Raw genomic sequence first — 21053 nt, 5'->3', positions numbered from 1 at the left:
TTAAACACAAGTTATAAGTGAGAAAACACAATTAACAAAAACAATAAAACAATGATTTCGGAAGAACAAAAACCATAATATTTTAAGTAAATTTCAATTTTCTGATTTGTTTTGTTTCATTAATTATTGTTTTAACTGTTTATTTAACATTTTTCCAAAATTTTCCATTTTACTAAAGTATTGTTTGCAAAAAACAGCTGTTCATTGTTTATGTTATTGAGTGAAAAGTTGGCAATACTAACAAAGTTAACTGAGCTTAAATCTAAAACTGAAAAACACAATCATCGGTTAAAGTCCGTCTAAATTTGTTCCGAGTTTAATCTTACAGCAAGTTAAACCTAGTTTAACTGATGAGTAAGGAACCCGCTCTTAGACCCTCAAGCAAATCGATAGCAAAATTTTTGCTAACCTGATGCCAGTTTTGTAATCTTTCATTTCCAATAACAGCCATTACTATTTCAAAAATAGTTTTATTTTTATAATTTTAAAGTTTTCGATAAAATTTGCCTAAATTAAAATCTTCAAAACGCATTAAGTCTTAAGGCCCTCAAACAAATCGATAAGAGTTTTTTAAAGATTTTTAATTTTTTGCGAACATACAAAACAGATTTTTTGAAAATCTTTAAAATTACTTTTCTACATAATTTTCAGATTTTCATCAAGTATATAGTAACGAACATAATGCTATGTATACACGGTTGTTAGATCTTACAACGTTGGCTGTAAAAAGTGCAAAAAATGTTTAATAACACTGCCAACTTACAAATTTTGTTTTACAATATTGTCAGTAATGTTTTTTTCTGACAAACTTCGCAACAGAAAAATTTTAAGTTCGGACGATTGTAAGATATTTTCTGAATATTTTACTGACAACGTTGTAATATCTGACAACCGTGTATCAAGGCTTTAAGACCTAATCATGCCACATTTGGATATTTCTTTTAGATTTTATTTTGTAGTTTTTTTTTCAAAATCCCATCCAGACGGTTTGATTTTTCGAATTTTTAAATTTTATATCTTGGTTTAATAAAAAAAACTTGTGACCACCGGTGGATTAGTAGTTAGAGTTCCAGTCTGGTAGACAGGAGGCGATGGGTTCGATTCTCACCTGAAGGACTTGTTAAAGATTGTGAACTCAATAAAAAGTGCCTCAGGCCTCAATAGAGTCATAGGTATAACTAATAAAATGTTTGATATACAGGACATTGTACGGGGTTAAGTCTCAAATGGACTCTACACAAGCGACTTGACTAACACACCAATATTTTACGTTTGTGCAAACCTTTTGTGTAGTGTATGAGGGTATTTCGTGTTTGTACAAATGCTTGTTTGTACAAAAATTAAAAAATTTTGATTTTTACACAAATATATTGAATTTTTGTCAAACCATTTGTATGGTTTATACTCATTAATAACAAATTTAAAAAAAATTACATTTCTAAGAAATATTGACATTTGTATATTTGCAAAACCACAAAAACGTGAAAAAGTTGATGTTTGCAGAGCAATGTTTAATAAGACGCTTATGTAGTCTATTTGGGCCTTTAATCGAACTGAAATTTAAATTTTAAAAAATTTTATAAACAATATTTGGTTTTTATAAAAATTTTACTGCCACAATTTCTCTCAGTGAATCTAATGTTAAAAAAATACAACCTTACAATTTAACCTTCAAATCAAATGACATTTAAAACTGTTATACAATAGATTTATTTGATAAACAAAAACAACAAGTGTGATGATATGCTCAACAACACAACACAAATATTAACAAAAAAGTGAAGTAAAAGCAAAAATTTTTAATCTAATTAGAAATAAACTAAAATTATTTGCAACAGTTTATTTTATATTTTCAATGGTGTAACGAAAAGTAAAATCTTACAAACTAAATAAAAAAGTACCTGATAACAACACGAATGGTGGAATCTCATTTATCATCAGTTAAATCTAATTCTTCTTATTAAGGTAAGATTGAAAATATTAGCAACAACAATAAGAATAATAAATGTATAAATAAAACAAGTTTAATACGTAAAAAAAACACAATTACGTATAGTATTCCCAATAACAAAAAAACAATTTGATTACTTGTGATTTTATTTTAGAACGTGACAAAGACTTATAAGTGTTGACTAATAATAATTACCTAAATCTCGAATCAATTTTACCTCAACAATGGTGGTAAACACTTCCGTTATAGCTGAGCTATGCATTTATATATTAACATGGAATGTGGGTACCCATCAACCGGGTGACATATCACTAAGTGATATGTTGTCTCTAAATGGTACTACTAAATGTCCTGATAACAAATTACCTGACATGTATATTATGGGCTTCCAGGAAGTCAGTAGTAAACCAAAAAATCAATTTATAAATATATTCCAAGATGATCAGTGGACTTTAAAGTTGCGTGAAGAATTGTCCGAACATGATTTCGTTAAAGTGGAAACCGAACAAATGCAGGGTTTATTGATAAATGTTTGGACGCGTCCCGAACATGTCTTCCATATGCAGGATATAGAAACGGAAAAAACAAAAACAGGTCTAGGAGGTTTGTGGGGCAATAAGGGTGCTGTTAGTGTACGCATGAGTCTTTATGGCACGGGGGTAACATTTATTGTGGCTCATTTAGCTGCCCACGATGAGGAGCTTAAGGAACGTGTCATAGATTACAATCAAATTGTTGACAATCATCATTATAAGGCCAAGAGATATCGCACCATATTCGATCATGATGTAGTATTCTGGTTTGGTGATTTGAATTTCCGTCTAAATGGTCACGACTCGGCCTGGGATGTACGCGGAGATGTTGAAAATAACCGCCTTGATAGTCTTTTTACACGCGATCAACTTTCCATGGTTAGAGAGGCTGGCAATGCCTTCGCTTTAATGGAAGAACAACAACCCACTTTTCCCCCCACCTTTAAGTTTATAGAGGGAACTTCGGATTATGATCTCAAGCGTAGACCAGCCTGGTGTGATCGCATTCTATATAGAGTTGTTAAGGATAAATATCCTGATATTGAATTGGAGCTCCAGCAATTATCCTACAAATCTCATCCTCAATATACATTATCGGATCATAAGCCGGTAACCGCAGAATTTTTATATACCATCAAAGCCACTACCCATACCACAGAGGAAATATATGCCATGACTCATGGAGGCAGTGAGACACCTCTATCCAGTGTAATTATCCTCATGTTTTCCTTATACTTAACCGTGTTTTAATAACATTATTTTTCTCTTTTGTTTTCTTGTTTTTTTTATTTGTTCGTTTAACACTTTTTGGCTTTCTTCTACTTAACATTGATTGGCTTTTTCTATTCGTTTGTAAGTAGTTCTATTAGAAAAGAAATATTCATTACACTTGTTTCCATAAGTTCTAAGCTGTTTTAGCATTTAACCCTTAAGGCTCGAATTATAAAAAATTTTGCATATTTTTATGTGGGAATTTCAAAAAATTTATGAAAATTAATGATTAAAAAGGGTTATGCTAATAGTCTTAGTATGTATTAGTGTTATGGCCATTATCATTACTTTTTATTATTTCATTTAACTACTTATTTAATAACATATTAACCCTTAAATATTGAAAAATAGACATTTTGTCATATACATGAGTAATGATTTATATTTAAGTATATCTACAGTTTTAATGATTGTGGTCAAAGTATGGCCTATTTTGATTTAACTTTAAGAAGTGTATTCGGCTATTGAAGCAATGTGGCCTCCCTGTTATGTAAGGAGAATACCGTCAGGGACTTTGGGTTCACAAGCCTTTTGTGACTCTAAGTGAATTTGAGTTCGTCCTTATTACTGTTAGATTTCGGTAGCTAAAGCATGACAATACAAAAGGATCTGGTAGTCGTACAGATAAATCTGCATCACTGTGAGACAGTTTCAGCCGAACAAATAGTCTTAATTTTGAAACATCGCCAGAGACTGATACGATACACAAATTCTAAAGTCAGATTTAAATTCAATCTTTTATATAATCTTTATAGTCTCGACTGTAGACGATTCTATGCACTAAAGAACAGTTCCACAGTTCTTTAGTTAATTTTATGGTCTTGACTATAGACATCTCTAAAGTTTTGCTATAGACTGTAGACAGGTTTATAGTCTCGACAATAAACAGTTTCACAGTCTTGACTAGAGACAGTTCTATAGTCTTGACTAAAGACAGTTCTATAGTCTTGACTAAAGACAGTTCGATAGTTTTGACTATAGACAGTTCGATAGTTTTGACTATAGACAGTTCTATAGTCTTGCCTATAGACAGTTCTATAGTTTTAACTATAGACAGTTTCATATTCTTGACTATAGAGAGTTCTATAGTCTTGACTTTAGTCAGTTCTATAGTCTTGACTTTAGACAGTTCTAAAGTCTTGACTATAGACAGTTCTATAGTCTTGACTATAGACAGTTCTATAGTATTGACTATAGACAGTTCTATAGTCTTGACTATAGACAGTTCTATAGTATTGACTATAGACAGTTCCATAGTCTTGACTATAGGCAGTTCTATAGTCTTGACTTTAGATAGTTCTATAGCCTTGACTTTAAACAGTTCTTTAGTCTTGACAGTTCTACAGTATTGACTATAGACAGTTCTATAGTATTGACTATAGACAGTTATATAGTATTGACTATAGACAGTTCTATAGTTTTGACTATAGACAGTTCTATAGTTTTGACTATAGACAGTTCTACAGTTTTGACTATAGACAGTTCTATAGTTTTAACTATAGACAGTTTCATATTCTTGACTATAGAGAGTTCTATAGTCTTGACTTTAGTCAGTTCTATAGTCTTGACTTTAGTCAGTTCTATAGTCTTGACTTTAGACAGTTCTAAAGTCTTGACTACAGACAGTTCTATAGTATTGACTATAGACAGTTCTATTGTATTGACTATAGACAGTTCTATAGTATTGACTATAGACAGTTCTATAGTTTTGACTATAGACAGTTCTATAGTTTTGACTATAGACAGTTCTATAGTCTTGACTATAGACAGTTCTATAGTTTTGACTATAGACAGTTCTATAGTCTTGACTATAGACAGTTCTATAGTCTTGACTATAGACAGTTTTATAGTCTTGACTATAGACAGTTTTATAGTCTTGACTATAGACAGTGCTATAGTCTTGACTATAGACAGTTCTATAGTTTTGACTATAGACAGTTCTATAGTCTTGACTATAGACAGTTCTATAGTCTTGACTGTAGACAGTTCCATAGTCTTGACTATAGACAGTTCTATTGTCTTGACTATAGACAGTTCTATAGTCTTGACTATAGACAGTTCTATTGTCTTGACTATAGACAGTTCCATAGGCTTGACTTTAGACAGTTCCATAGTCATGACTATAGACAGCTCTATAGTCTTGACTATAGACAGTTCTATAGTCTTGACTATAGACAGTTCTATTGTCTGGACTATAGAAAGTTCTATTGTCTTGACTATAGACAGTTCTATTGTCTTGACTATAGACAGTTCTATAGTTTTGACTATAGACAGTTCTACAGTCTTGACTATAGACGGTTCTATAGTCTTGACTATAGACAGTTCTATAGTCTTGACTATAGACAGTTCTATAGTCTTGACTATAGACAGTTCTATAGTCTTAACTATAGACAGTTCTATAGTCTTGACTATAGACAGTTCTATAGTCTTGACTATAGACAGTTCTGTAGTCTTGACTATAGACAGTTCTAAAATCTTGAATATAGACAGTTCTATAGTCTTGACTGTAGACAGTTCTATAGTCTTGAATATAGACAGTTCTATAGTTTTGACTATAGACAGTTCTATAGTTTTGACTATAGACAGTTCTATAGTTTTGACTATAGACAGTTCTATAGTTTTGACTATAGACAGTTCTATAGTTTTGACTATAGACAGTTCTATAGTTTTGACTATAGAAAGTTCTATAGTTTTGACTATAGACAGTTCTATAGTTTTGACTATAGACAGTTCTATAGTCTTGACTTTAGACAGTTCTATAATTTTGACTATAGACAGTTCTATAGTCTTGACTATAGACAGTTCAATAGTCTTGACTATAGACAGTTCTATAGTCTTGACTATAGACAGTTCTATAGTCTTGACTATAGACAGTTCTACAGTTTTGACTGTAGACAGTTCTATTGTCTTGACTATAGACAGTTCTATAGTCTTTACTATAGATAGTTCTATAGTCTTAACTATAAACAGTTCTATAGTCTCGAATATAGATAGTTATATAGTCTCGAATATAGACAGTTATATAATATCGACTATAGAAAGTTCTATAGTCTCGACTATAGACAGTTCTATAGTCTCGAGCATTGACAGTCCTATAGTCTTGACTATAGAAAGTTATATACTCTCAACTATAGACTGTTCTATGCACACTTCTTTGGCCTGACTACAAAAAGCTCTGTAGTATATTATTATGCTCTTTAAACATCATGCTCTTATGAGATATAGTTAATTGTTCTCATTAGTAAAAACCTTTTTTTCTCGTAATAATGTTCTTTATTTAGTAATAACATAATAAACAAACATCGTGACATATAATTGTTGTTATTCATTTTGTCTGCTTTAAATTTAATAAGTCGCCAAATGTCTATGCAAAACTTATTCATAAATAATATTGAAAATAAGCTAACAAATTACTTTACAATATGAACATACAAACAGATAATAAGTCATAGACAAAATTCTATTTCTTATTTAAGTCACGCTTTTATAAAATTCGTAGAAACAAATAAATAGATTGGGTAATGATTTCAAGAAAAAGATAGGTAAATGGTCATTACTACTAAATATTGCTTATGGAATTTTTTTTAAACCAAAATTAAAATTTTCAGAAAATTGCTTTAATTTTGTAACAAATGTCTTATTAAACATTTAAGGGTTAAATTATTATTATAACTCACTTATAACAATTACCTATAATCCAATTTCTTACTAATTTTCTTTTAATTTTTGCTCTCCTTCTTTCAAAACATTCATATGTACATCGTTCAGTTTCATTTTTGTACTAATGATTTTTCAACCTACCTCATAAAATGTTTCAGACGTCCATAAAATTACATTTATTATTATCTTGTAATTAGTAAATTAATACTACTTTATATGTAGGTAGTTTTTTTTCTAAATTGGTTGTATAAATCTGAAAACAAATCATATCAATTCTTATAAGTTGATTGTACTTTTTAAAATTTGAAATCTCTCTTAAACAAATTTATATAAGTTTGTTGTACTCGTAATTTTTAGTCTCAATAGTAGTAAACAAAATTTGAAATTGTGATTTAATTAAGCAATATACATACACTCATCTATAACGAATATATACATTAACTCTTATATATTTTTTAATTATATATCTTAATACTTTATATTTGCAACTCAATAATATCTATTCAATAAATCTTATATCAAATAAAGTTGTTTTTATTATACTCATCTTAAGCAACTGTTATAAAAATAAAAAAACAATACAATACAATACAATAAAAATCTACGAATGTTTACAAATTCTTTGTTTATTATTTAATTTTAACTTTTATAAGTTAAAGTGTAACTTTTGAAAATTAGAAAGTTTTTTGATTATTATCAAATAATTAATAAAGGGGTTTTATTTTTACAATAATTATATAGCGGCACATTAAATATAATGAAAAATAGTATTCTATAGCCTAGATTTATGGCTAAAGATTACTTACTTACTATGCCAAATTATTTAGAACAACTTTTTATAGATTTTTCTAAATTTCCAGAGCTTATAATACGTAAGTTTCTAAACGACTTCTATAAAGCGATTTTCCAACGTTTACAGGGATTAGCTTCTTATTAAAGAAGAGAAAAGAGAAAGTGCCCTAGTCTATGTCTAGTCTATGTCTAGTCTATGTCTAGTCTATGTCTAGTCTATGTCTAGTCTATGTCTAGTCTATGTCTAGTCTATGTCTAGTCTATGTCTAGTCTATGTCTAGTCTATGTCTAGTCTATGTCTAGTCTATGTCTAGTCTATGTCTAGTCTATGTCTAGTCTATGTCTAGTCTATGTCTAGTCTATGTCTAGTCTATGTCTAGTCTATGTCTAGTCTATGTCTAGTCTATGTCTAGTCTATGTCTAGTGTATGTCTAGTCTATGTCTAGTCTATGTCTAGTCTATGTCTAGTCTATGTCTAGTCTATGTCTAGTCTATGTCTAGTCTATGTCTAGTCTATGTCTAGTCTATGTCTAGTCTATGTCTAGTCTATGTCTAGTCTATGTCTAGTCTATGTCTAGTCTATGTCTAGTCTATGTCTAGTCTATGTCTAGTCTATGTCTAGTCTATGTCTAGTCTATGTCTAGTCTATGTCTAGTCTATGTCTAGTCTATGTCTAGTCTATGTCTAGTCTATGTCTAGTCTATGTCTAGTCTATGTCTAGTCTATGTCTAGTCTATGTCTAGTCTATGTCTAGTCTATGTCTAGTCTATGTCTAGTCTATGTCTAGTCTATGTCTAGTCTATGTCTAGTCTATGTCTAGTCTATGTCTAGTCTATGTCTAGTCTATGTCTAGTCTATGTCTAGTCTATGTCTAGTCTATGTCTAGTCTATGTCTAGTCTATGTCTAGTCTATGTCTATGTCTAGTCTATGTCTAGTCTATGTCTAGTCTATGTCTAGTCTATGTCTAGTCTATGTCTAGTCTATGTCTAGTCTATGTCTAGTCTATGTCTAGTCTATGTCTAGTCTATGTCTAGTCTATGTCTAGTCTATGTCTAGTCTATGTCTAGTCTATGTCTAGTCTATGTCTAGTCTATGTCTAGTCTATGTCTAGTCTATGTCTAGTCTATGTCTAGTCTATGTCTAGTCTATGTCTAGTCTATGTCTAGTCTATGTCTAGTCTATGTCTAGTCTATGTCTAGTCTATGTCTAGTCTATGTCTAGTCTATGTCTAGTCTATGTCTAGTCTATGTCTAGTCTATGTCTAGTCTATGTCTAGTCTATGTCTAGTCTATGTCTAGTCTATGTCTAGTCTATGTCTAGTCTATGTCTAGTCTATGTCTAGTCTATGTCTAGTCTATGTCTAGTCTATGTCTAGTCTATGTCTAGTCTATGTCTAGTCTATGTCTAGTCTATGTCTAGTCTATGTCTAGTCTATGTCTAGTCTATGTCTAGTCTATGTCTAGTCTATGTCTAGTCTATGTCTAGTCTATGTCTAGTCTATGTCTAGTCTATGTCTAGTCTATGTCTAGTCTATGTCTAGTCTATGTCTATCTAGTCTATGTCTAGTCTATGTCTAGTCTATAGACTAGACATTGACATAGACTATGTCAAGTCTATGTCAAGTCTATGTCTAGTCTATGTCTAGTCTATGTCTAGTCTATGTCTAGTCTATGTCTAGTCTATGTCTAGTCTATGTCTAGTCTATGTCTAGTCTATGTCTAGTCTATGTCTAGTCTATGTCTAGTCTATGTCTAGTCTATGTCTAGTCTATGTCTAGTCTATGTCTAGTCTATGTCTAGTCTATGTCCAGTCTATGTCAAGTCTATGTCTAGTCTATGTCTTGTCTATGTCTAGTCTATGTCTAGTCTATGTCTAGTCTATGTCTAGTCTATGTCTAGTCTATGTCTAGTCTATGTCTAGTCTATGTCTAGTCTATGTGTAGTCTATGTCTATGTCTATAGTCTAGCCCATAGTTTAGTCTAGTCTATAGTCTAGTCTACATTCTAGCCTATAGTCTAGTCTAAAGTCTACAGCCTAGTCTATAGTCTAGTTTATAGTCTAGTCTATAGTCTAGTCTATGTCTAGTATATGTCTAGTTTATGTCTAGTCTATGTCTAGTCATTGGACTTAGACCCAGAAACGTATAGATAAACTGACATTATCAAAAGTTTTAAACTACACTGTTTCTATGAATTTTTATTTTGTGTATTAATAAATTATAAAAGTACGAGTATTACAATTAACAAATAACCTATTATTTGTTATAATAAAACAATCTTCCGTTTTTATTCTCAACATCAATTGAGTCAAAATCATTTTATATTTATATGTAAATATTTCAACACATTTTAACAAAATAATGTTGCTGGGTCAAAAATTGTTGTTTAAAAATTCAATTACTATCTTTAAATAAGTTAAATAATTACTATTTTTGTAATTTAGTTAATTTAATAAATTAGATACACATATGTATGTATGTATGTATGTATGTACATATGTATGCATGTATTTATCTATCGTTTATATATCTTTTTCACACCCATTAAGTTCAAAATATATAATTGTTTGTTTTGCGAAAAATCCCCTTAAAAACCTACATTAACTAAATAAATAATCAAATTAATTTGTTATAAATAACAAAAGAAAGAAGAAATCAACAACCGAAATGTGTAGAAGAAGAAGATACCTTACTCAAATACAATCAGTTTAACAAATTTTATCAATATTTCTGTATAGATTAAACATTGAAGAAGGTTCCGAAAGTGCAAAAAAATAAAATAGGAACGAAAAGTAAATAAACTCAATGACCACCTGTATGATAGTAATCGTTAAGGGGACTTTTAGTAAAAATATTCAGTATTATTGCTTTTATTTTCAATGACCTTTGAGTTGTGAGTGATTTTTTTAATATAGATACATATGAATAATTTAAACAAAATACATGAGAAAAATTGTATAAAACTAGAGCTTCGGCGTTTGTAGTAAAGGTTTGTTTTAAAAATGCCTTTTATGGCGTATAAATTAAATACGTAAATGCCATTTCAAATGTAACAGAAATGGCAAAGGTATTTGAATCATTTCGTTTTGTTGTTCCTATTTTATTTACTTTATATAAAAGACAGTCGCATTTAAGAGATTTAATTACAACCAAGAACTTGTTTCATTATTTTCAAAAGGGAAACGGTTACATCATCTAATGAGGAAGAAACGTCATCATTAGATGTGTCCGATAACATACTAGAGATAAAAGCTATGAGGCTTATCTCTCTATTAAGACAAGCAGTTGTTCAAATAAAAGTTAAGTGTTCGATGCTCTTCACATATTGGTCTCTCCCTTCTTCATTAGACTTAAGCAAACGTTGTACTGTCAAGGAGGACACAGCTAAAGCAAATAGGCGTTTTCTGAGTTCAAAAGATATAGGTATGTATATCTTGCCTAAAGCCCTGAACCATCTCAAGATGTCTCGTTTGTGTCATACGAAGATGACCGTACAAATATTCTCATCCGGCGTAAATATTGACGTTGTTCCAAAAGTTCAAGCACTTCATTAACTTTTTCACGACATAAGAATCAAAATTTCCCAATACCGGACCACATATGTGATCGAACTACTTGACATGTCAATTTATATCTTGCCTAAGGTCCTGAACCATCTCAAGATGTCTCGTTTGTGTCGTACGAAGATGAACGTACAAATATTCTCATCCGGCGTAAATATTGATGTTGTTCCAAATGTTCAAGCACTTCATTAACTTTTTCACGACATAAGAATCAAAATTTCTCAATACCGGACCACATATGTGATCGAACTACTCAATTTATAGAGCAACCCGACAAACACAAGGCGAAAAAAAGCATCGTAAGGAAGGTACACGCACTTCGAGTCAGTGACAGACCATACGAGCGAGATTACGAACATCATTAGCGATGCTAAGTCATCGAAAGCTATTTTGATGAACCGAGAGTTGAATAACTTACAAAAGTCCTCAATTTTTCGATGTCAATCCTAATAATAAATGAGGTCTGGAAATAGTTTAGAATTTATCCCTTGCTTAAGCCTGAGAAAAGTGTAAACTAGAAATAATCTTAGAGGTATACCTCCCTCCTGTTGCCAATTGCCAATACACTTAAGGCACTACTTCTCCCGGAATCGCAACAACATCTACATCCAGCATATTATCAACATGGATTGCTCACTGTAAAATAACAGCTTTAACCGCCATCACAACACAAGTTTGCCAGCCCCATCCATGTCAACGAACGTTCCTCGTCAATCATACCATTCTTTTCAAAAACATTTTCACATCTAATCTCTTAGGCAAACAACACCAAGAGATTGCTAGTGAACTACATGTGTGAACGACAGTAATTTGTGAAGTTTAGAAATCAGAGATCGAAATCTCTTAGAATTAAACAGGAAGTAACTCAAGATGAAGTCCTTTCGGAGATCCTGTTCAATTTCTATATGCCTAAACTCCCAACACCCCTGGATGGCGTTCAAATAATATTTTTGCCATTTATTAGAATTAGATGGTGGTTCGGAACCTGTTGTTGGAACCTGAATCTCTTTGGACTCAGTCGTTAGATGCGAGTCGTCTACTTTCTTTAGAACTAACCGTGTAATTACAGTTGTCGCTGCTACAACAACAACAACAACAATACCGGACCTCAATCGTCATAAATATTGACGATTTTATATCTAGCCATTTTACAGTTATTTTCACATTTTGAACTAAGGACGAGAACTTCTCACTTAAATGTAGACGTATTAATACTGTTCAAAACCGAAAATTCTCTGGGTACTCTTTGACAGTCTACTTCTTCGTACATCAAAAAGAAACATTATGAAATAAGCACTTTCTGATACCTAAACTAGGAGAGAATAATAGCCATAATTATCATATAATTTCGAATAGTGAGCGGCAGTTATTCGGGCTGAAACAGTATTCTAAACTGCATGCCAGTACTCTTAAACGAATACCGAATATGATGTAAAAATATTCGGTAATATTTTTTTTTTTTTTTTTTGGATTATTTGAATTGTTGGCCGAGCTCATAAGCAAAATGCCAGGGTATCCCACATTGGTTTAAAGGAAATCCTCCAAGTCGACCTATATCTTCATATAAGAAGCTGGAAACCTTTAAACACTTAAGTTAAATTTGAGTTGTGAATGGTACTCCACCAGTAAGTTTCAAGAGTTTTAATGGTCTCCACCAGGGTATAAACAGTTGAGGTTTAATGGTCTCCACCAGGATTTAAACAGTTGAGTTTTAATGGTCTCCACCAGGGTATAAACGTTTGTGTATTTATGGTCTCCACCAATAAAACATAACCTCTCTTGAGGTAAAACGAAAGCACGAGGTTAATGTAGACAACATATAACTTTGAACAGTTATATGAAGTAATACATTACACCAGTGCGAGCGAGACGCAAAACTGTCGAAAGCCAGGCAACAAACACAAGCCTGAACGCGTTTAAGAAATAATCGCGATGACGCGAGAGTTGTTCCCCAACTCAGACCTGAATTACGACTGATATTCGGTAATATATGATCAAACATATGTTAAAATGTCAACTTATCTATAGTTGGTATTCTTTTCTGAATGCTTTTACACAAAAGAACACTTAGGGCGAGTTTTTCTGATTCTTTGGTTAAACCTGGTTTAATATATGTTTCGTGTTTTTCAGTTATCAGTAAAGTTACTTATTATATTAGTTTAACTGAGTGTAATTGGCCAATTAAACTCAAGTTATAAGTGAGAAAACACAATTAACAAAAACAATAAAACAATAATTTCGGAAGAACAAAAACATAATATTTTAAGTAAATTTCAATTTTCTGATTTGTTTTGTTTCATTAATTATTGTTTTAAATGTTTATTTAACATTTTTCCAAAAATTTTCCATTTTACAAAAGTATTGTTTGCAAAAAAACAGCTGTTCATTGTTTATGTTTTTGAGTGAAAACTTGGCAATACTAACAAAGTTAACTGAGCTTAAATCTAAAACTGAAAAACACAATTATCGATTAAAGTCCGCCTAAATTTGTTGCGAGTTTAATCTAACAGCAAGTTAAGCCTATTTTAACTGATGAGTAAGAAACCCGCCCTTAAATTGTTCAAAGTTTATACAACTCTAGAGGGTAATACAAGAGCTATGGATTTTATATTTTCAAAATTTATTGCAATTGGTTAATTTGCGCATTAGTAATAATTGATATAGTAATTAAAGTAATATACAAAAATTTGCGTTAATCATGTTTGAATTCAACCTTGCCGTTTGTTATTTCTTTATTTTAATACCGAATCTTATCGGTCAAAACTTTGAATGTTCCGTCTCGATATTGATACACTCACAAGTATGCATGAATGCCGCAAATAGTATTTTATTTTCATTATCTTGCATGGTACCCTGTACCTGCAGTATTATTAATAATACAGTTTCTTCCATTAAGAAAATATCTGTCAGATATCAGTTGGAAACGTCACTCTATGTCATTTTATCACGGAGAGATAAACTCTTAAAGAAAGTTTGCAAATTATTATTTCACTTTTCAAATCACAAAAAAAAAGCATTCCAAATTCTCATATGCCGATCGTAATTTGTAAATTAATTGTAATTTAATTGTTAATATCTTTTTAATTGGATTCAATCTTTAGGCATGTCTTGATTAGTTCATTAGTGCAATGACGTAATTTTTTTTTTTGGGTGGAAATTTGAATGTATTTTTTGCATCAATTAAAAACTTCAAACAATGAAAAAGTTTCAAGATTTCAGCCAAACATTTAACACTGAAATTGAGGGCCCCTTTCATGTGTAATGTCATCCGACGTCTGCACTTTTGTTTAATCACTTTATTAAACTTTAACTAGTTCATGCCTGGTACCATGTGGTAGCAATAATTTAAAAGTACTTTTTATTATTCTATTAAAAAAATTTTGTAAACAATATTGATTGTATAGTGAATCCCCTTAAATTTTTAATAAATCGTAAAATAGTATATTATAGAACTATTATAAATAAGAACAGTTAAAATATTATAATGGATACAGTTTAACGGTTAAGAGTGGGTTTTTATTATATTCTCTAATTATCAGTAAAAACTTTTTAATCATTACTAATAACTATCTAATAGACTTTTAAATTATTATTATTCGCTGTAATCGGTACCATTAAGTTTTTGCCAATATTCGTAATAATCTACCCTCGATTGTTACTAGCCCCCTATATAAACTCCCCTTCAGTAATAAACTTGAACATACATAACACAGAGATCAACTTATATTTTGTTCATATATACTCTCAAAATCATCAATCTCATCGAGTATATATATTTCGGGTCCACATTAATTTCTAAGACGATCCAGCCATGTCCGTCCGTCTGCTTGTTGAAATCACGATATAGGTAACACGGAAGAAGGTAGACAGTTGAAATTTTGCATAAATATTTTATATTTATAAGATTTGTTTGGAATTAAAAATGAGTAATATCGGTCCACATTTTCGAATAGCCCCCATACAAGTGAACCTCCGAAAAACAGCTTAAACGGTCATAACTGTTTTAGAAGTACGTGTATAGCCTTGAAATTTGGCAAAAATAAGTTTTATAAAAGCCGAAATCTTTCTACCAAATTTTATCGGTCCATTATTAACCCTACCACTTATATATGGTCTCCTCCAAAAATTGCTTTAACGCTCATTTCTGACCTAAAACTTCGAGTATAGCGATGAAATTCAGTATAAGTAAGTTACTTACAAGCCGAAACCTTTGTACAAATTTTTTGGGATCGGTTCATAAATTACCTTCCCCCCATATAAAGTCGCCTTCTGAAAATGACTATAATGCCCATTACTGGATTTAAAATATGAATATAGTGACAAAATTCGACGTAAGTTTTATGCAAGCCAAAATCTTTCTACAAAATTTTTTGAAGATCCGTCTATAATTGACCAAACCTTTTTTTTAAAGTTTGATGGTGGTTATATAAGATTCGTCACAGCTAAATATAACTTTCTCACTGTTCTGAATCAGTATCTGAATTCAGAATTTCTCTACTATACCAGTTTTTCGAGATATCTTGTTCAGTTTATTAGACCTAGGGAAATTTTTTAAAATATCTTTTTACAACATAAACTTATTCAAAGTGTTGACTATTGTTTGCTATGACATTTTTCCATTTTATCTGATATATTCCAGAGAGAGAGATAAAGAGCGTACTATATGGAGCGAAAGAAATAGGAGACGGATAGGGCACGGTCTAAACTATAAGGAGGGTGAAGCAAGACAAATTAACAACGTCTATCTTAATAGTTTTAAGTATTGCAACATCTAGTCGAGAAATGGTAGAAATATTAGAAATTCATATCTTGCCTTATATTCTGGGCATTTATTGGTTTAAAGGTCGCTTTAAACGGATCAATTACACTCACATTTTTCACATTTTCCTATAATGGTCACGTCAGACTTTTTGCAGCTTCCTTTTGGTCTCGCCAAATACAAAGCATTACCTTAGCGCCATAGATATAAGACTTTGGTGTCGATTGGGTTGGTTAATCGGGCTTTTCATATGATCTATTACGCTTCGAATCATTGTAATTAAACCATCTCCATCACAAGCAAATTCGCATGGTCACGCTAACAAATGTTGTAAAATTGCTGATTGATTAGCTCCCAACAATTCTAATAGCTCTTGTTGAGTTTGATAACAACCCTTTAGTTCTTAGTCTTCACACTCTATTCTGGTGGCCTAGGTGATTCTTTTTCTTCACAGCTTTTGAACCGCATGTTGCAACCAATAGAGAAACATATAAACTTCGATCAGCGATACGAATATTAATAGAATTTTTCGAGATCTTTAGAAATACTGCGCCATATTTGGTCCTAGACCTTACATAAAGGCCCCCTAGCTTTTATAAGAACCAATGTCACGAGAATCGGCACATTTGAAACAATTCAAATAAGTTTTAAGAGGTTAGTGTTGTAATCTGGTAGACCGAATGTGTTGGGTTTGATTACTATCTGAGGCGCACAATAGACTCCATAGAGACTTAGTACTTATTAGAGTATTTCATCAGATTTGATATATAAGGAGGGTATCAAACTAACTAACTAAGAAAAACATATGTTGTGAGATAATCGGGTTTTCAAAATCTGAACAGCACGTTCCAAAATTGGCACAAATCATTAGTAAGACTTTGAGTTTGTGGTAAGACCCTATTCCGAAAATCATCCTAATTTCCATTATTAATATCGATATATAACAATACAACTACATATGGAAGTTCTTTTTAAAACTATTGACACATTTCATTAAATAATATTAGTTATTTGATTTATTTTTAAAAGTTTCTATTAGTTTTTTTTTAGTAAAAAATCACAAGAACGTGAGTATACATTCTTGTTGTAATAGTAACAAATATTTTTGTACGAATTACTAATATCTTATTCTAGGAATTTTGAATTAAAAAAAAAAAACAATAGTTTTTTATAAATTTAAATTGTTAAATGTATTAATGAAACATTAGAACATGTTATAAAAATGACCTATTGCTATGTATACACGGTTGTTAGATCTTACAACGTTGGCAGTAAAATGTGCAGAAAATGTCTAATAATAGTGTAAACTTACAAATTTTGTCTACCAATTTCATCAGTAATGCTTTTACTGACAACGTTGCATAAGAAAAATTGTAAGTTCAGGCAATTGTTAGACATTTTGCTGACAAAGTTGTAAGATCTGACGACCGTGTGTCACGGCATTATCACACTTAAGACTTTCCTAACAGTTTTCGTTATAATTTATTTATAATGTTTAGATTTCAACAGGATAGCTCTTAATCGAGTTCAGTTGAATCCTTTAGTGCCAAAAAATATATAAGATATAATCAGATAACTAATTATTTCTGCATGTATCTTTAAACTTAATATGATTAAACATGTGAATTTTTTTCCTTTTGCCTTAAAAATATTGTATCTATATAAAATTTAATAAATCATTCCCCTATTTATTACTTCTTCTATTATCGTTAAAATTATCAGTAATTATTAGGTACACGTATTCACATACATAAGTATGAGAAATATAGCTGCATTAAAATTAGCAAAAAGTACCTTTTTAATTGATAAAGTTCTAAATTTTATAAATACATATAAGTCATCGGTAAATACCCTTAACATAATGTTGAGGTCAAACTTAGATACCTATTTAAACTAAAACCGAATAAAATTTGTAATATGTATGTTGTTGAGTTAGTGTTAAAATTATAAACCTATAAGTGTATAATAAAGTAAATAATATGACCCGATAATTAGATAGACATATAGAATAGTGGATTCCAACTAAAATAACAAATATTTCCGATTTCGAATGGCAAAAATCGGGAATTCTTGTAAAATTTTAAATTGCTTCAAAATGTAGAACAATCCGCCCTCCGATATGTTATGTTTGATCGAGTTATGTATAAGGTATATAATTATGGAATTTACGATGACTGGTATCGGTGTTAAAAATAGCATTTCTTTGGTAAATCCCATATAAACATATAAAAAATTTACCTTAAAAATTTATTAATATTTCACTGAAAACAAAAATTCTCGTATAATATTGTAAAACCCCTAAAAGAAAGAACTTACAGTAGTCACGTGACTAGAAATTTGTAGTTACTTTTATTAGGTCCCAGTTCTTACCTTATATGAATGGAAATTCATATCGTAGGTAATTTTTGACTATTAAAACTCCAGTATTTTCATGCCTTGTAAAAAATCTTGAGAACAGTAACCATTATGAACATTGAAAAACAAAGTCGAAGTCTAAATACCAAAGTATGCAAGTAATGGATTAAGATAGGCTGAATCTAAAGCTGGCCGCAGAATTTCACCATTGCAAAATTCCCATTTTTTGGCTAAATTATAGCAGCGCGAGGTCAACTTATTTTAAAAAATTTGGTGTGATTTTGAAATTTTGAAGCAATATTTGGATTCTACGCAACTCAATCCTTTATAAATATATATATTTTGTTGTTTGGGTTAAACATTTGTTGGAATCTGTGACTATAACATGGACTACAGTTCAATGCCTGTTGCTATCTATCAAAAAAACTTTATGTATAACCTCAAATATATATTGGTGTTGTAACAGATTGGCTATGACTAGAAGTTCTTCTATGGGGAAAAAGTTACGGTTAATAAGTTGTTGCTAAGTTCACGATATTTGGCCGATTAAGAATTGAGTCATTCCGGATAGGAGAACCAATTGTCCTGTTAACAGACGATACGACTCCTACTGATGGTCTGCAAAATAAAGGTGAACAGTGTTCTTGCGTTTTAGTTGGCGATCAACATCTTGCTTCTATGATTGCGTCCTTCTTTAGTGTTCTTATGATACTCCTTTCTGGCCATACACCTCATTTCTGCACTACCAATTTATCATTTTTCGCTTAACAAGAATTTCCAATATGCACTCATTCGCCAACTTAATATTTTATCTTTTTATGTATGTTAGACAACAAAAATTTCACTCTTTTTGATCACTCTAGCTTATGGAGTCCCTTCGACTCTACTTTAATGGTTACAGCTTATAGAGACGTAACCGGTAGACCGAAGTAAATCTGATATGAACACAGTTTTCTCTGAACATACCTGGAGAAGGAAGGAAAATTCAATGGAATCATTTGTATAAGATACCTTTTGTACATCACCATTCAACTCAGCACAGTTCTCATTCATTCGACATATTCAAAAGGTAACACCATTCGATAGACTCACTCTACATTCACCCTGTATCATATGCATTTACCACCAAGTCATTTTCAACGCTTAGTGGGGTATCTGTTATAAGGACAACAGCACCGAACTATCCCGAATTATAGATTAAACTGTACATCAGTCTTTTAATCGACAATTACTCTTCCCGCGATTTTGGATTTAAGCCAATACGTAGACCCTGAATGAACCTCAACCATTTGGTCAATTGCAGTACCACATTATATGGTTCTCCGGTTCGACCTCACGTCATTTTAAGGAAAGGTTGAGCATACATTTGACATTAGCAGTTTATTGTTCCGGTAGACTAGAGGTACTGGTAGCGTCTCTTTTCCCCGGAATTGCAATAACACCAAGATGGGGTCTTTTATCAACATGACACCAGGGGACTGTAAAATGATGACAGTCTCCGTTCTCGGCAGAATAACTTTCGGTTAATCAATAACCAGAGGTGGAGTTAACGGGGCTAAGACAGTTTATTAAGATTACATTCATCATGAATGTAATATTAACCATGTGGTTAATATTAGCGAAAATAACCTTTTTCGGATGCAGTGACTCTTTTTCGAATCGATTATCTTGTAATTAATTTCTTATATTTTCGACAGCTTGTCTGGCCTTAGACAATGTTATAACAAATTGCAGAAATGCTGAGAAAATATGTTTTTCGATAATAAATTGTTCAGGGTTCACAAAACCTTTAGAATTTAAAAGCTTAAGGCATCATTAAACAATCAATCATTAAAACAAAATCTATTTTTAGATCCCAATAAGTCATTTCATACATAAATAAATAATAAAGTAATAATAAGATAAATCAACATAAATTTTGAACAAAAACTATCGGTAAAGTTCAAAAGTTTTAATAAATGTGAAGAGAAGTTGAAATATGTATATAATTTTTACTTATATGCAAAAATTTTATGCTATTGACAACAAAAGGCTAAAATAAATTTAAAGAGAGTAATATTATCATGCTCACAACTGATCACCAAACCTGTTATAACTTTCATGTTATGATTAGCTAATTTTTTTCTATTATGCATGTATCTACTTCAAAATAAAAAAGCTTGAATTGTTTGAGAAAATAAACTTGTCCAACGATCAGGTAAAAAAACTGTGTAAAAAAAGCTTAATATCGTTTTTTAGTTATATTGGAGATAATTTTGTAGGCATCAGCCCTGATTAAAAATGTTCAACATCGTGTGACTTGTCGAAATACATGTTTTTTTTATAAAACGATTTAATTATACACATTTGCTTTAAAAAACAACTTGCTGGAATAAATCATGTTTTCCTATAGATCTTGAACTATAAAATAAAACACTGTCTATTGAAGTTGCTGAATTCGAAAGATTTAATTAGAATTTACATGTAATTTAAAGGAAATCGAATGTCTAATTACTAGTATTACAGTATTAAGTTTCTTGGACCTGTAGTCATTGGACGACACCTACTCAGTGCATTGTCGATTGTGTACATTCGTCTTAAACTTACTTATATTTCAAGTGACAGAAAAGGTGAAGTTGGTTTCACATACAGGCAGTACGACTAAAGGTCAGTGCGATCCAGTGGCGAATT

The 21053-nt window shown here is 31.2% G+C and overlaps 1 protein-coding gene across 2 annotated transcripts; it reads left to right on the top strand.

Annotated features, from left to right (window-relative positions):
- The first annotated feature begins 1727 nt into the window (after positions 1–1727).
- On the top strand, positions 1728–4283 carry LOC111684649 (phosphatidylinositol 4,5-bisphosphate 5-phosphatase A). Of its 2 annotated transcripts, XM_023446865.2 has the most exons (3): positions 1728–1965; positions 2106–3192; positions 3345–4283. In XM_023446865.2, the coding sequence occupies exons 2-3, from the start codon at positions 2176–2178 to the stop codon at positions 3351–3353; spliced, it is 1026 nt and encodes a 341-aa protein (XP_023302633.2). In that variant the 5' UTR covers positions 1728–1965; positions 2106–2175; the 3' UTR covers positions 3354–4283. The 2 variants fall into 2 exon arrangements, with proteins under 2 accessions (XP_023302633.2, XP_023302632.2); XM_023446864.2 differs by having other exon boundaries at positions 2106–4283.
- The last annotated feature ends 16770 nt before the right edge of the window (positions 4284–21053 follow it).

The sequence above is a fragment of the Lucilia cuprina genome, chromosome 6 (genome assembly GCF_022045245.1).
Source record: "Lucilia cuprina isolate Lc7/37 chromosome 6, ASM2204524v1, whole genome shotgun sequence".
Taxonomy (NCBI): Eukaryota; Metazoa; Arthropoda; class Insecta; order Diptera; family Calliphoridae; genus Lucilia; species Lucilia cuprina.
The sequence above is the reverse complement of the archived record's forward strand: the minus strand, read 5'-3'. Positions and strand labels throughout refer to the sequence as shown.